The 15,877-nt window shown below is 40.2% G+C and overlaps 1 protein-coding gene across 2 annotated transcripts in view; it reads right to left on the bottom strand.

Moving 5' to 3' along the window:
* Window positions 1-15,877, bottom strand: part of masp1 (MBL associated serine protease 1) — a 69,796-nt gene that overhangs the window by 38,690 nt on the left and 15,229 nt on the right. For both annotated transcript variants that reach the window (XM_031797879.1, XM_020452282.2), the window contains one exon: window positions 7,452-7,648. In XM_031797879.1, the coding sequence (XP_031653739.1) occupies window positions 7,452-7,648 (197 nt within the window). The remainder of the gene's footprint in view (window positions 1-7,451; window positions 7,649-15,877) is intronic.

Genomic DNA, 15,877 nt, shown 5'->3' with positions numbered 1-15,877 from the left:
TCAATCAAGCAAGGTTAATCACACTTTAGAATTCACTGCAGCTATTGCCTTGGGGATCAAAGATGCTTGAGCAGTCATGACAAATCAGCTGCTTACTAAACTAACCCTATTTTCAGTAGAAACGAGTACACCAAAAATTGTGTTTCTGCAAACTTTGCATAGTATTTGCATAATTGATACTCCAACTCATGAAATAATTTGATTTATATTTCAATTGAAGTCTGTCATATCAGACTTATGTTAGAAACAAATCAAAATGTACTTGTAACATGATTTTGTAAACAACAGGTATAGACTAACAGAAATGCTTACTTACAAGTTTCAAAATATGCAGAGTGACTTCAGATATGGCTTTTGCTTTGCAACTCTGCCTAGAAGGCCAGCATCCCGGAGTCACCTCTTCACTGTTGACGTTGAGACTGGTGTTTTGCGGGTACTATTTCAAGAAGCTGCCAGTTAAGGACTTGTGGGGCGTCTGCTTCTCAAACTAGACACTCTAATGTACTTGTCCTCTTGCTCAGTTGTGCACCGGGGCCTCCCACTCTTTCTATTCTGGTTAGGGCCAGTTTGCTCTGTTCAGTGAAGGGAGTAGTACACAGCGTTGTACCAGATCTTCAGTTTCTTGCTGATTTCTCGCATGGAATAGCCTTCATTTCTCAGAACAAGAATAGACTGAAGAGTTTCAGCAGAAAGTTATTTGTTTATAGCCATTTTGAGCCTGTAATCAAACACACAAATGCTGATGCTCCAGATACTCAACTCGTCTAAAGGTGGACAGTTTTATTGCTTCTTTAATCAGAACAACAGTTTTTCAGCTGTGCTAACATAATTGCAAAATGGTTTTCTAATGATCAATTAGCCTTTGAAAATTATAAACTTGGATTAGCTAACACAATGTGGCACTGGAACACAGGAACGATGGTTGCTGATAATGGGCTTCTGTACGCCTACAGTGGTTCCTCCTTTAAAAGTTGTGTCATACTGCGGCACACCTTGTGTGCTGCTGCAGCATTCTGTGGCACATTTAATTCTCAGCCATTTATTTCTTCTGTTACTGCAAGTTATTGCTAGTTTGACCACGACAGGGCATCTGAGAAGCATTTGATAATATTCCGTATTGTCATTACCAGAGAATTTAAAACCTTTTTTTGTAATAACATAGTATATGGGATTGATAAAGAAATTTGGCTTAATTAATTTGATTAATATTATAGCGCTGCAATTGGTGACATCACTCGCTTATCAATCGCTAGACCGTAAATAGTCAGAAGTTTCTATTTTTTCCCTACTTTTCATTACACAGACATAAGCACAGTTAACACCATCGAGGTGCGGATGTTTACTTTCTACATCTGCCTTCTACATCTACATCTACTTTCTACATTTCGTCAAATATCTCGCAAAGAGCATATTTAGATTTTTTTCAAGTCGGGTGTAACCAGTGTGAAATGGCTTGCCTGTTAGCGGGGTATGTGCTAATAGTGTTTCAATCGGTGACATCACTCGCTCTGAGACCTGTAAGTAGTTGTTCCCCTTGTTCTGCAAGGGCCGTGGCTTTTGTGGAGCGATGGGTAACGATACTTCGAGGGTGGCTTTTATCTATGTGTGTAGAGGGTCCCTGGTTCGAGCCCAGGTAGGGGCAAGTAGAGGGACGGAAGCAAAACTGTTACACGGGCACCATTTTAAATCAGGAGAATCTCCTCTATGTAATTATGTATGTCTGGGCAGCGAGCTCGTTTATCATAGATCGCTAGACCAGAAATAGTCAAGTTTTTATTATTTCCCTACATTTTGATTAAGAAAACATAAGCACACAGTTGACACCATTGAGGTGCGGATGTCTACTTTCTACACAATTCGTTTTTTTCCAGTTTCGTCCGACGAACAGATTGTAGTGGTAAAAAAAAGGGGATACATTTTTTCAAAACAGGCTCATGCGAAAGTTTGATTCCATTCATTTGCTATGGGCTCACGCTAGTGTTCCAGTTCAGCCAATGTTCTTAAGCCGTTTTGACTCGTTCTATTGTCCAGCGTATAGATAACCAGAGTGAATTTACGAAAGCACACGAAAGTCCATTGAGAAAGCACAACGACTATGCCATTTAGCTAAGCTAAGAATTACGAGAATAATCAAGTGGGTAGTTAGATATAGTTAATATACTGGCAAGTTTGATGTATAACTACTAACATACCGGTACATACTACAGTAATGATATGCTATGTGGTTCACAAGGACAGTGTAGCTAACAAATTGTCAGCCAATTTCACACCTAGCTTGGCTATTAGACTATTCTTTAGTAAAGGTTGAATTGTAAGGTAACTTATTTGAAAAGTCAGTGCTTTATTACATTGAGTAGCAAGCTACCCCTTGGTCGTTAGGGCAAATCTGGTCTGTGATAGGAGGGGGGGGGGGGTTTCACACCTAGCTTGGCTATTAGACTATTCACAGGCAAATTGTTATATGCTATGGAGGTACATTTGTGTCTTTTTGTTGAGAGCAAAACCTTATTTATTTTCAATAAAAAATCATTGTTCTGAAAGCAACTTTTTTCCGACACAAAGGAAGTCAAAGTGGACACCTATGAAGATGGCATCTCAGCTAAGCAGCACTGGGCTGTATTGCCGTATCCTAAAAATGACATCTGCTGCTTTAGATTGAATGGTCATATCTCAGTTATTGTTTTCATATCTATAAAAAATACGCTGTTTTCTTTACTTTCAGAGAGCGAGCTGATCAAGGGGTCGAAAATGAAGATATTGACAGATGTTCACTGTCCCAGGAACAGGCCGTGGAAACTTTATTGCTGGCAAGTGTCCATAACCAGAGGTAATTAAACTGTTGTGTTCTTTTTCTCCATCTATGCCTGTCTTTTTTTTTTTTACATGGAACCTGTCTCACATGCATTAATAAAAAAAAACTTCAATGTCACCTGCTAATTTTCAGATTTACACCACAAACACAGCCATTTTCACTGGAATATCTGTTCTGTCAAGTCATGATTTCCCTGGGGGTTAGCCTTGCAATAACCAAGTGGTGAGACACATAGCCCTATATATTTAAGTGTTTCAGGTACACTCCGATAGGTGTCTGCGTCACATACAGTATCTTCTATTGACATGATCTTCTATTGTTTGTCCTCATGTGTCTGTTTTCCAGCATAAAGTACTCTGTAGCCACTTAGAGTGGACACCATGTGAGACCACACTCACACAATAAGTCTCTCTTCACTTCATCCCTCTCCCCCTTCTCCCTAAATCCTCTAGGATATATCAGCTGTTCTGGTGAACCCCTCCCACATCTGAACTGGCTGACACAGAGGGCACAGCATGATCATAGGTGAGATGTCACTTGGTCAGATCAACAGGAAGTATTATTAAAGAGATGCTTTACATTGAAATACAGAGAGAGATGTAGTAGTCCCAGAGTTAATGATCCAAGGTCAGTTTTGCATCCTGATTTAAGATGACTGAAAAAAAAGAACAAGGCGTAATCATGCTCTCTCGAGTTGGCTGTAATCACCCCCAGACACACCTGGCTAATTTGATGGGCCATGTAATAATCCGGCCAGAGTGGAGACTTTGTTTAGCCTTGTAGCTAGGTAGCTAGCTAGCTCAACAATGAACTGGCATAATCCCAACTCATACTACTACCGATACAATCATTGTCACAGCTGTAGTATGAATCTGCAGGTAGCTAAAGCTAACATACTAGGTTCAATGTTAGCTAACATTGAACCTAGTATGTTAGCTTTAGCTACCTGCAGATTCATACTACAGCTGTGACAATGATTGTATTGGTAGTAGTATGAGTTAGCTAGCGAGCCAGCAAGCTAAAGTTTGCTAGCCTACTAACAGTACCTTGCAATAAAAATGACTTTCTGACAAAATTATAAACTTGTCTGAAATGTATCTTACATGGATGACCGTGACTGTAACCATTTAACTCTGTTTTGTTTGTAGTTACATCTTGTTAAGCCAGCATTGTGTGTAGTCACTACCATTCACACTGACTGTGGCATGTGCAGAAAGTAGCCCATCACTTTTTCCAACTGATCTGTCAATAGCGCCTGCTAAATTCAGGACATCAATGTTGTTAAAAGTAGCAAAATGTTTGTAGTTCTTGATGGATAACGTTATATCTTTCAAAAACAGCGCTCACTTTACAGACAGACGCACGCTACATGGCCGACCAATCCAAACTCATATCCCGGCATGTCCAACCCATCCATTATCTCAGCTAGTGGGAAGGTTCCAAACTTTTTCCGTGGCTAAACAAACTAGCCTCATAATTTAACAATTGTAGTCGTATTTATTGATGGAATACAAGATTGTTAAGGCACATAAAAGTTAACACGTTCCATAAGGTATTTCTGCATTTTGATAAAAAATGTCATGTTTACGTTCAAATGCTGCTCCTGTGAAGTAGTGACGTGCGACATACACCTACTTTCTATATGTTTGAGATGGTTCCATTCATTTCATTCCAGTCATTACAATGAGCCGTCCTCCTGTAGCTCCTCCCACTAGCATCTTCTGGTACACAGTCTTTAGCTGTTTTTGAACACCCATACTGGTGCTACATACTATTAGTTCATTTTAGTATACTGTAAATGAACGGTATACTTTCAGTGGAGCATACTAGTGCTACGCCTGTCTACCGAAAGTTGATGCTGTTGCTATGCAACATTTTGCAAGCATAAAAAATTCCTAGTTGGAGATCTTACGACTTCGGATGCGTTTGTAAATTCAATCTGGAGTGCGTTCAATGTGCTCTCTGGGCGTTCGTAAATTCAGAGCGTTGTCAGATTGTTAGTTAGGAAATTCATAGTGTTTCACTCTCGGGGAAATTCAGAGCGAACACTGGATGCTTTGGCCGAGAAGTAGGGTTGATGTGAGCATTCTGACCTTACAACGACAGTCAAGCACCCAAGCTAACTGGTTAACGTTGGCTAGCTTTCTAGCTACTTCCAGACACAAATGAGAGAACACCTCACTCTGACCATTTTACTCGCCCTAGCATAGCTAGTTCGGCTGTTTTCCATATTGAAAAAAAAAACATAGTTACCCTTTTCTTGCGAAACAGAACATTGTTAGATGTGGTTTCCCCAATTAGCCAGCTAGATTGCTAGCTAATGATATGGCTATGTTAGCAAACAGGTTGCTATAATCAGAATACAGCAACAATACTATACTATTCTACTATACTAATAGCACCTAGCCAGTTTGCTAGCTAACAAATCTTACCACCACCAGCTAGGGAAGTCAGTTAGTGAACAAGATATAAAATTTCACTTTATTTGTGAGATTAGAATAGAAACAACTTTCAAATGAGATATACAATTATCTATAAAAACATAATCATAATATGCAATAAATCACTTATAAATGCTCACTCACCGTGTTCTCTCATTTGTGTCAAATGTCCTCCCAGAGCATGCAGACTGTTTGAAATGTAAGCTCAGCCATCACCATTGAGTCAACCAATCACATAATTCTACCTTCGAGGCAGAGCTGCCTCCAGAACAGGATTTATGACGAAAACCGCTAACCTGTGAGGGGCAAGCTCTAAATTAAGAGCATGCAATGTGTTCTGATAGATGAGATGTCAAGGATTAAAATAAATACAGCTTTGAGTCCAAAGTGCCCTTTACTTTTCCATATAACAAAATGCATGTCATTTACAGTAGGCCCATCGACATTCATGATCGCTATTTCACAGTTGCAGGGATGACATTGCATCATACCCCGGGTTGTTCTGAACAGAATGTTCGCCACTATGGTGAAGTAAATTAACAGTGGAAAACTCCATTCTTGGCAAACCAAAAGCACTACCAAAAGTGTATTTCTCTGAAGTGCCTTGTGAAAGTAAGATTGTATTTTATAATTGGCTCAGGAATGGGCAACTTTGATGGCGGTGAGAACCACAAAAAAATGATTATGGGCCCCATTGGCTTGCGCGTCTGCGTACCCACATCCATACCCACACATGCAGTCAGAGCCGGCCCTAGCCTTTTGGTGGCCCTAAGCAAAATCATCTTGCCAGCAAAACATTTTAGCGGCCCCCCTCTTGACCACAAAGATAAACAAAATAAGTTTTAGAGCAGGGATGGGCAATTTGGATGGGGTTGGGGCCAACAAAACTCAGAACTCATTATGAGGGGCTGCAGTGGCCCACTGGTCTGTGTACCCACATCCATACCCAGTCAGAGCCTGCCCTAGCCTTTTGGGGGCCCTATGCAATTAAAAAAAAAGTTAATTAAAGATTTAGAGTTAATTTCCTGCAGTTCTACACATTTTTCCAGGAGGCGTAGAGAATATATTGCAGTTTTAAAGCAAGCTTGCTGCAATTCTACACGTTTTGCCATAGGGTGGAGATAAATATTAGCAGATTTTAATAAGATATCTGTGTGAGAGTGACAAACAAAATCAATGGGGGCCCGCCGGTGGGTAATTTGACCATGATTAATACATGTTTAGATTGATGGCCAATTGACTAACTTAGCAGTCTAAGAATTTTTTACTGACATGGGCTAATTGAGTGACTATCTGATGCACAACCACATAAAAAAAGACTATTCTAACTCTCAACAGAAGGTTGAGAGTCCGACTTAGTTCCATTATTTCAATATTAAAAAAATATATTTTGGGGAAATTGATCCACACATGGGTGGCAGCCCACAGGCAACCAGTTGCCCATCCCTAACTTAGATAGTCATGTTGCCAATAAAGTTAGACTTCAAATGATGCCCACCTGATGCAGTTTGAGATTTGTAATGGAAAGTTTTTGGATTGTATAAAATCAAACAGTGGGGATGGAGGGTTGTGTTCCAAACAACACACTACAAGTGTGCTCGATTCAGTTCCTTAAAGGCATAGCAAGAGAGCTAAAAAAAAAGCACCTAATAGTTGAAAGCTCTTTCCTTGAGTCATAAAAGTGCATTGAAATTACTTAGGAACTGTGCACACTTTGGAGAGGTGTGTGGCCACTTGGAGACATCTGTTACCTTCTGTTCATTTACACGGCTTCTAACATACAGAAGAACAAAATACCTCACTCGCTCCCAGGAATGGCTAATTCTTGAAATTCCTTTTGTTGCTACTGATCTAGGTAAAATGTCCTTTTAGTTTGTACGCACCACATACATGGAACGAATTTCAGGACACAGATTACATTTCCTAGTGCCTTCCGGTCACTTAAGGCATTGCTGAGTGACCTGTTCACAGAGGAGTGTTTTAAACTTTTATTGTCTTGTTGGGGAGGGAAATTGGGAAACTGATTGTTATTGCTATTATTATTATTACTATTGTTATTACTATTATTATTTATTGATACATTTCATATTTAATATGTGTATTGTATTACAGGGCTCATTTGGAAAAAAGACATGGATCTCAATATGACTCCCTTTAAATAAAGGTTGAATACAAATAAAAGTAAATAAAAAAAAAACCTTGACATAGTCGTAGGGACAGGTGACGTCAGGGTGGTCCTCAATGTCGAAGGTGTCATCAAACTCCAGGCTGAGCAGGAATCCATCTTCCAGCTCAATGTGGTACAGACAGTCAGAGCTTTTGGGGTAGGGGTTGGGGAAGTCGGAACTGGAAAGCACCCCTGACCGCTCCATATACACATTATCACTGCACTCCACTGGAACACACACACACACACACAATTAATCAATGAATACATTCTATGCACACACTAATAAAATAGGATTTATGATAATGTGTGATAAATACTCCAAGTTTCATGAAAATCCACCATACACACAACATACTGTAATAACCCATTTATAGACACAGTGCATAGAACACACACGTCTTATTTCCAGTGACAGTTTTGAACATGTACAGTGAACCAACTGGAGCAGTAAAAGAGAAGATTATAGCATCTGCAACACATACTGTACCTCTCTGAACTAGACAGACATTTTTCACATATCTTCAGCTGCTTGAATGTAAATATTTGTCATCAATCAGTGACGGCTATCAGTGAGATAGAAAGAGGGGAGTGAATGGATACAAAACAGACCTTCCTAACTATAACACAATCACTCATGCATTCATGCACAAATGCATGTGAGCGGTCGCGCACACACACAGGATTTGGGTGCGTAGAAGGTTGCTTAATGTCCCAGAGGTGCCATAGAAGGGTGATGACGTGGTCAGTGTTGGTCCACAACACAACCAGTTCACTTGTGGCACAGAACAAGGAATCTAGAACTAATAGTGTGGAAAAGGCTCACATTTTTCTCACACTTTTTGTTAACTGTCCCTTTGAATGCAGGTGCCTCTAAGCCATAGAGATGTGTAGAAATCACTACGTATCAGTCCTTAAATAGCGTTTCCCATGTTTTACAGGCTTTTGGGCACTATAGATCTCAATACATCTCTATGCTCGGTGCACACCTTCAACCAATTTCCTTTGTTAAATACCTGAGTTCCTTTGTCTTTTAGTTCAGTGACGAACAATTCAGTCAGTTGTAAAGAACCTCTCCAGCATTATCAATTTTATTTATGTTATCTGTGTGTCCAATACCCTGTGGATGATTTAAAGGGATTAAATAAATGGGAGTTCAAACTCTAAAACACAACCTAAATTCTCTCTCCCTATCTTTGTCCTGTAACCGGGACACCTGCACCTGAGCTATGCCTAAAGAGAAGCCGGTTTTGGGTGGAAATAGCTGGATGGGGCCCTCGACGCATTTGAGAGACAATGAGGTTTACCCCCACATAACCCGATCTCAGAAGAAAATATTCAAACAACCACAGCAGATATCTGGCTCAACACTCTCCATCCAAGCGCTCTTCCTTAGAGCCGATGGAGGCCCCAACACATGAAGGCCTGCTATTTCACCAGTCTCTGGTAGACACTTCATGGAAGAGGCACAATGGGGGATCAAAGCAATGTTCTGTTAAATCTCTAAGTTCCACTAACTCATCTCATTCAATGAGTATGGAGGGCCACTCTTCATACCAGTCATCTCAGAGGATGGGGTGGAGTCCCATCAGAGGCCCTGAGTAACTCAAGCTGCTGCTCTCAGGAAGTGTATGACGCTCCTTGAACTAGAGGAGGTCAAACACCAAATCATAGAGGACACTGATGAATGAAGAGTGTAGGCATTTGGACACTCAAACATGACAAGCATTTGAAGCACATGAAACCATAGCCAAACGTCTAGAAAGACAGTGACGTCTTACTGCAAGCTGAAAGGGATCTGGAGGATGCTCGGATGATATCAGCCTTCATAGAAAGGAACCAACAGGAAAGCCCTGAACCTGACCCAGAGCAACAACCACAAAGGGTTGTGCCTGACCCCCACCATAGAGCTCATGGCCCTCTTCAACAGCGTGAGGAGGGGCTTACAGGAGCAGGCAGAGCATCACAACCTGTCATGTTGTCATTCTCCTCTGCCAGTGAGGAGACAGAGGGGGAGCCACAGGTTCAAGATCCAGGTCCGGATCAGGAGGAGTTCAAGATGAGTCAGACACGGAGGTTCAAGATCCGGATGGATCACCGTATCAGTCACCATTACCACGATCTCCTTCTCCATCACCTTATCGGCCTCTTCCTACACTCGCCCCGAAACCGCCACCTCATCCACAGACTAATGGGTTTCAAACCCAAACCCCACTTTCCCCTGCACCATACCCAGGTCCTTATGGTCAGCACCGACAAACCCAAAATGGGGGTTCTCTACCTTTACTGCCCAAACTGCTCACTACGAGTGATTTTAAGCGGTCAGTCATCCTACATCATGGTGAGGAGGCAATAGAGACATTTGGCTACCAGCTTTCTGAGATTGTGTCATTATGTGTATGAGAAGGATTTATGTTGTAAAATGTGCTGAAGCGAACGTTTTACTGTTTATTTTTAGCACATAAGTCAATGGAATTAAGTTAAATCTCTCTCTCTATCCTTGTCTGGGACACCTGCACCTGTATCAGCTCTTACCTCACCCAGTGCATTCAAAATAGGCAACCTGTCATAACAAATAGCCTAGGGGAAGTAGCCTTGTCCAAGCCAAAACAGCCCATAGGGCAGGAATATATCTCCTGTTTCTGTAGTGTGAGGCAGCTTGATGTATAAGTACACCTCCGGCCTGGACAAAATGCTAGTTTAACGCAGGGCCTTACCCCCAATCTATGTCCTTAATGCTGAGTGCTAAGCATAGAGGCCTTAGTGCAGTGGCCTATAATGCCAGAATTAGGCCCAATTAATTTGTGTGGCAATTGCCTGCTTTACATAACAATTCCGAATCCTTTAAATCTAAAAGGGATTATGACCTTAACTGTCTTAAAGTAGGAATTCCAGTTCCTAACCCTAATACAAGTCATTGAGGAGTTTACCACAGCAGTCACGGGTTTCATTAATAAGTGCATCAACGATATCGTCCCCACAGTGAACGTACGTACATATCCCAACCAGAAGCCATGGATTACAGGCAACATCCGCACTGACCAAATAAAATCAAATTGTATTTGTCACATACGCCGAAAATAACAGGTGTAGAACTTACATGCTTACTTACAAGCCCTTAAACCCCGTTGGTGAAATGCGTGCCCATAGTAAACAGAAAAAAAATCTGTAAAAAATTGCTAATATATGCATATAATAAATATTATTGAATAGAAAACACTCTAAAGCTTCTAAAACCGTTTAAATTATGTCTGTAAGTAAAGCAGAACTCTCAGGGCACTCATTCTCCCAAACTCTCTCTTGTCATCCAAAAAGTTGGCCCAACTTTGACGTCATCGCCCCCACCCTTCCCAAGCACCTACGGTCCTGGGAACACTTCCTATGCCTTCAGCGCGGTGTCCGCTTTCAATGGGGCTTCTCATTGTGTGAATCGTGCGTTCACGAGATTAATGACGGGCCGAATCCTTTCGGTCGCGCGAGAATACAGGTTACTCTCACGCGCAATCTGCGCCTGTGCTGTCTTTCTTTCAAGATTGATTAAACGATGCGTGTGTTTCTCTTTGTCCTGAGAATTGCGGTGAAGCTATATAGCATGCTAACGCTGTGTTCTGAACCAAGTTTGACAAGTTTAGTCGACATATAATATGTAATTTCGACGTTTTGGTGCGAACTAACTTTACTTTTTGGCTGCATTTCAACCGAAATATGTCGTGTTTGATAACCGAAAGACACAGACTTCAAAACTAAAGCTGTTTTTGGTAAGTATAAACCCTTCCAGGTCTTCTGATGGAAGAACAGCAAAGGTAAGGGAACATTTATGTGTTAAATTTGGGTTTCTGTGGAGGAGCCAAAATGCTAATTCCTGAGCGCCGACTCACATTATAGCCTAGTGAACGAAATCTGTAAAGTTAAAAATAAATGTAACACAGCTGTTTTATTAAGAAGAAGTGTATCTTTCTAAGTATATGTAGAACATGTATATTTAGTCAACGTTTATGATGTGTATTTCTGTTATCTGGCAGAGTTACCATAAATTCTCCAGGCATTGTTGTAGCATTTTTTAGCCATGACCTTCTATGTAAACCGTGATTTATGGATATAATTAGCATATTATTGAAAAAAACATAAATGTACTGTATAACATGTCCTATTCCTGTCATCTGATGAAGACTTTCAAAAGGTTAGTGAATTATTTTACTTTTAATCCTGCTTTTGTGGTTGCATCTATTGTTCTACAAAATGGCTATGTAAATTAGCCTATCTTTGGTGGTGGTTTGACATAAATATGTGCTATGTTTTCGCCGTAAAACATTTTAGAAATCTGACTTGGTGGCTAGATGAACAAGGTGTTTATCTTTCATTTGAGCTATTGGACTTGTTAATGTGTGGAGGTTAAATATTTCTAAGAATATTTCTTGCGTTCTGTGTGCTACTGTGTCAGTTGAGCAGTGGGGGGAGGTGCGGGACGTGTGGTGCCAAGTTTAACCAACAATGCAGTTAAGAAAAATATGTGTTAAGTAAAAATAAAAACAAATTGGTTAGTCGAGGTAATATATACATGTAGGTAGAATTAAAGTGACTATGCATAGATAATAAACAGAGTAGCAGCAGCGTAAAAGAGGGGGTGGGGTGGGGGGGGGGGACAATGCCAATAGTCTGGGTAGCCATTTGATTAGCTATTCAGGAGTCTTATGGGGGTAGAAACTTTTAAGAAGCCCTTTGGAGCTAAACTTGGCGCTCCGGTACCACTTGCCATGCGGAAGCAGAGACAACAGTCTATGATCAGGGTGGCTGGAGTTTTTGACAATATTTAAGGCCTTCCTCTGACACCGCCTGGTAGAGGTCCTGGATGGCAGGAAGCTTGGCCCAGTGATGTACTGGGCCGTACGCACGACCCTCTGTAGTGTCTTGCGTTTGGCACTCTCGATGGTGCAGCTGTATAACTTTTTGAGGATCTGAGGACCCATGCCAAATCTTATCAGTCTCCCGAGGGGGAATAGGCTTGGACCATTAACTTCTTATGCCTCAGGGGCAGTATTGAGTAGCTTGGATGAAAGGTGCCCAGAGGTGCCCAGAGTAAACGGCCTGCTCCTCAGTCCCAGTTGCTAATATATGCATATTAGTATTGGACAGAAAACACTCTGAAGTGTCTAAAACTGTTTGAATGATGTCTGTGAGTATAACATAACTCATATGGCAGGCAAAAACCTGAGAAGAAATACAAACAGGAAGTGGGAAACCTGAGGTTGGTTGATGTTCAACCCAGCCCCTATCGAATACACAGTGTGATATTGGATATGTTGCACTTCCTAAGGCATCCACTAGATGTCAACCGTCTTTAGAAACTTGAATGAGGCTTCTACTGTGATGTGGGGCCGGTTGAGAACTTTTTGAGTCAGTGGTCTGGCAGAGAGACAGGTTCTGGTCATGCGCATTTCACATGATAGCGACCTGCGTTCCATGGCATTTCTACAGACAAAGGAATTCTCAGGTTGGAACGTAATTGAAGATTTATGATAAAAAACATCCTAAAGATTGATTCTATACCTGTAATATAACTTTTTGAAGTTTTTGTCCGACGTTTCGGCTAAACATGAATGAGCGTTTGGATTTGTGTTCTAAACGCCCTAACAAAACTAGCTACTTGGACATAAATAATGGACATTATTGAACAAATCAAACATTTATTGTGGAACTAGGATTCCTTGGAGTGCATTCTGATGAAGATCATCAAAGGTAAGGGAATATTCATAATGTTATTTCTGATTTCGGTTGACTCCAACATGGCGGATAAAAAAATAATTCTGAGTGCCGTTCTCAGATTACTGCATGCTTTGCTTTTTCCGTAAAGTTTTTTTGAAATCTGACACAGCGGTTGCATTAAGGAGAGGTATATCTATATTTCCATATCTAACAATTGTATTTTCATCGACATTTATAATGAGTATTTCTGTAAAATGATGTGGCTCTCTGCAATATCACTGCATGTTTTTGGATCTAGTGAACATAACGCGCCAATGTATACTGAGATTTTTTATATAAATATGAACTTCATCAAACAAAACATACATGTATTGTGTAACATGAAGTCCTATGAGTGTCATCTGATGAAGATCATCAAAGGTTAGTGATTAACTAGATCTCTATTTGTGCTTTTTGTGACTCTCTTTGGCTGTGTTTTTCTGTCAGTTGGTGGTGACCTAACATAATCGTTTGTGGTGCTTTCGCTGTAAAGCCTATTTTAAATTGGACACTGTGGTTGGATTAACCACAAATTTACATTTAAAACAGTATAAGATACATGTATGTTTGAGGAATTTTTATTATGAGATTTCTGTTGTTTTGAATTTCGCGCCCTGCACTTTCACTGGCTGTTGTCATATCGATCCCGTTAACGGGATTGCAGGCCTAAGAAGTTTAAGTCTCCTTTTTCTGACAAAAAAGTCATGCTTTTTCAGGGCAGACCTTGTTGATTGAGGACCTCTATGTAGATGAATGTGATTGCTTTGGTTTATTGTTTGCTGCATTATATTGTTTTATTATTCTGCTTTTATTGTAATGTAGACAGGGCTCTCTTGTAAAAAATATAAAAAATTGTCATTCTCTATGTTTTTCCCCAATTATGTTGATGACATCCTGAAAAATGTGTCACAGTCTGTGCGTGTTCCCTTCCTATAAATACGTATGGATTGATGTTTAAAAAACATAGATGACCTGGTAAAGAAGCTAAGATTTAAAGTTGGCTTTTTCTTCAGAAACAGATCATGCCTTTATTTAATCAGTAGGTAGCAGATTAAACAGTCAACCTTCATCTGTTCTTAATTATGGTGATTATTATTTGTCGAAGTCGAGCTGATAATTCTCTTAACTTTTGGAAGCCATCTACTGCAGTGCCCTTAGTTTTGTTATAGGTGACAGTTTTGATTCTCAACACTGCATCCTGTATTAAAAGGTTTGCTGGACTTCGCTAAAGACCCGTAGACCTCTACATTGCTCCCATTCTGCTGACAAGGCTCTACTTCACAAACTTCCGTCTTATCTAACTTTGCTGTTTAAGTAGACACCTGAGTTATCCAACCCGTTCACAGGATTGGTTAACTTTTGAGGTTCCTAGGGTCTCCAACAAGCTAGGTGATTCTTAATGTTCTGGTGCCGTTCAGGAAATTTAAAGTATTCATTGGGGACTTATTTTTGGAGGAATGTAGCTGTTTTTCTGGGTGATGTGCTTCCCACAACTGTTTTTAATAATACAACAAACACAATATACTCAAACAATATATTACAGTACCAGTCAAAAATTTGGAAACACCTACTCATTCCAGGGTTTTTCTTTATTTTTACTATTTTCTACATTGTAGAATAGTGAAGACATCAACAATTGGAAATAACACAAATGGAATCATGTAAACTCAGCAAAAAAGAAATGTCCTCTCACTGTCAACTGCGTTTATTTTCAGCAAACTTAACATATGATGAAATTGTAGCAGTTTTACGGGCGCCCAACCAATTGTGCTATGCTTTTTTGCGTTATTTGTACCTGAGGTCGACCGATTATGATTTTTCAGCGCCGACACCGATTATTGGATGACCATAAAAGCAGATTTTTTTAATATTCTTTATTTATTTGTAATAATGACAATTACAACAATACTGAATGAACACTTATTTCAACTTAATATAATACATCAATAAAAATCCATTTAGCCTCAAATAAATAATGAAACATGTTAAATTTGGTTAAAATAAGGTGAGAAGAAAGTAAAATGACTATGTGCCATGTAAAAAAGCTAACGTTTAATTTCCTTGCTCAGAACATGAGAACATATGAAAGCTGGTGGTTCCTTTTAACATGAGACTTCAATATTCCAAGGTAAGAGGTTTTAGGTTGTAGTTAATATAGTATTTATAGGACTCTTTCTCTCTATACCATTTGTATTTCATATACATTTGACTATTGGATGTTTTTATAGGCACTTTAGTATTGCCAGTGTAACAGTATAGCTTTTGTCCCTCTCCTCGCCCCTACCTGAGCTTGAACCAGGAACACATCGACAACAACCACCCTCGAAGCTTCGTTACCCATCGCTCCACAAAATCCGCGGCCCTTGCAGAGCAAGGGGAACAACTACTCCCAAGTCTCAGAGCGAGTGACGTTTGAAACGCTATTAGTGCGCACCCCGCTAACTAGCTAGCCATTTCACATCGGTTACACCAGCCTAATCTCGGGAGTTGATAGGCCTGAAGTCATAAACAGCTCAATGCTTGAAGAATTGTCAAGAGCTGCTGGCAAAATGCACAAAAGTGCTGTTTGATTGAATGCTTACGAGCCTGCTGCTGCCTACCATCGCTCAGTCAGACTGATCTATCAAATATCAAATCATAGACTTAAGTATAACATAATAACACACAGAAATATGAGCCTTTTGTCATTAATATGGTCGAATCCGGAAACTATCA

The sequence above is a fragment of the Oncorhynchus kisutch genome, linkage group LG19 (genome assembly GCF_002021735.2).
Source record: "Oncorhynchus kisutch isolate 150728-3 linkage group LG19, Okis_V2, whole genome shotgun sequence".
Classification (NCBI taxonomy): Eukaryota; Metazoa; Chordata; class Actinopteri; order Salmoniformes; family Salmonidae; genus Oncorhynchus; species Oncorhynchus kisutch.
Note: the sequence above shows the minus strand (reverse complement) of the source record. Positions and strands in the feature narration are given on the sequence as shown.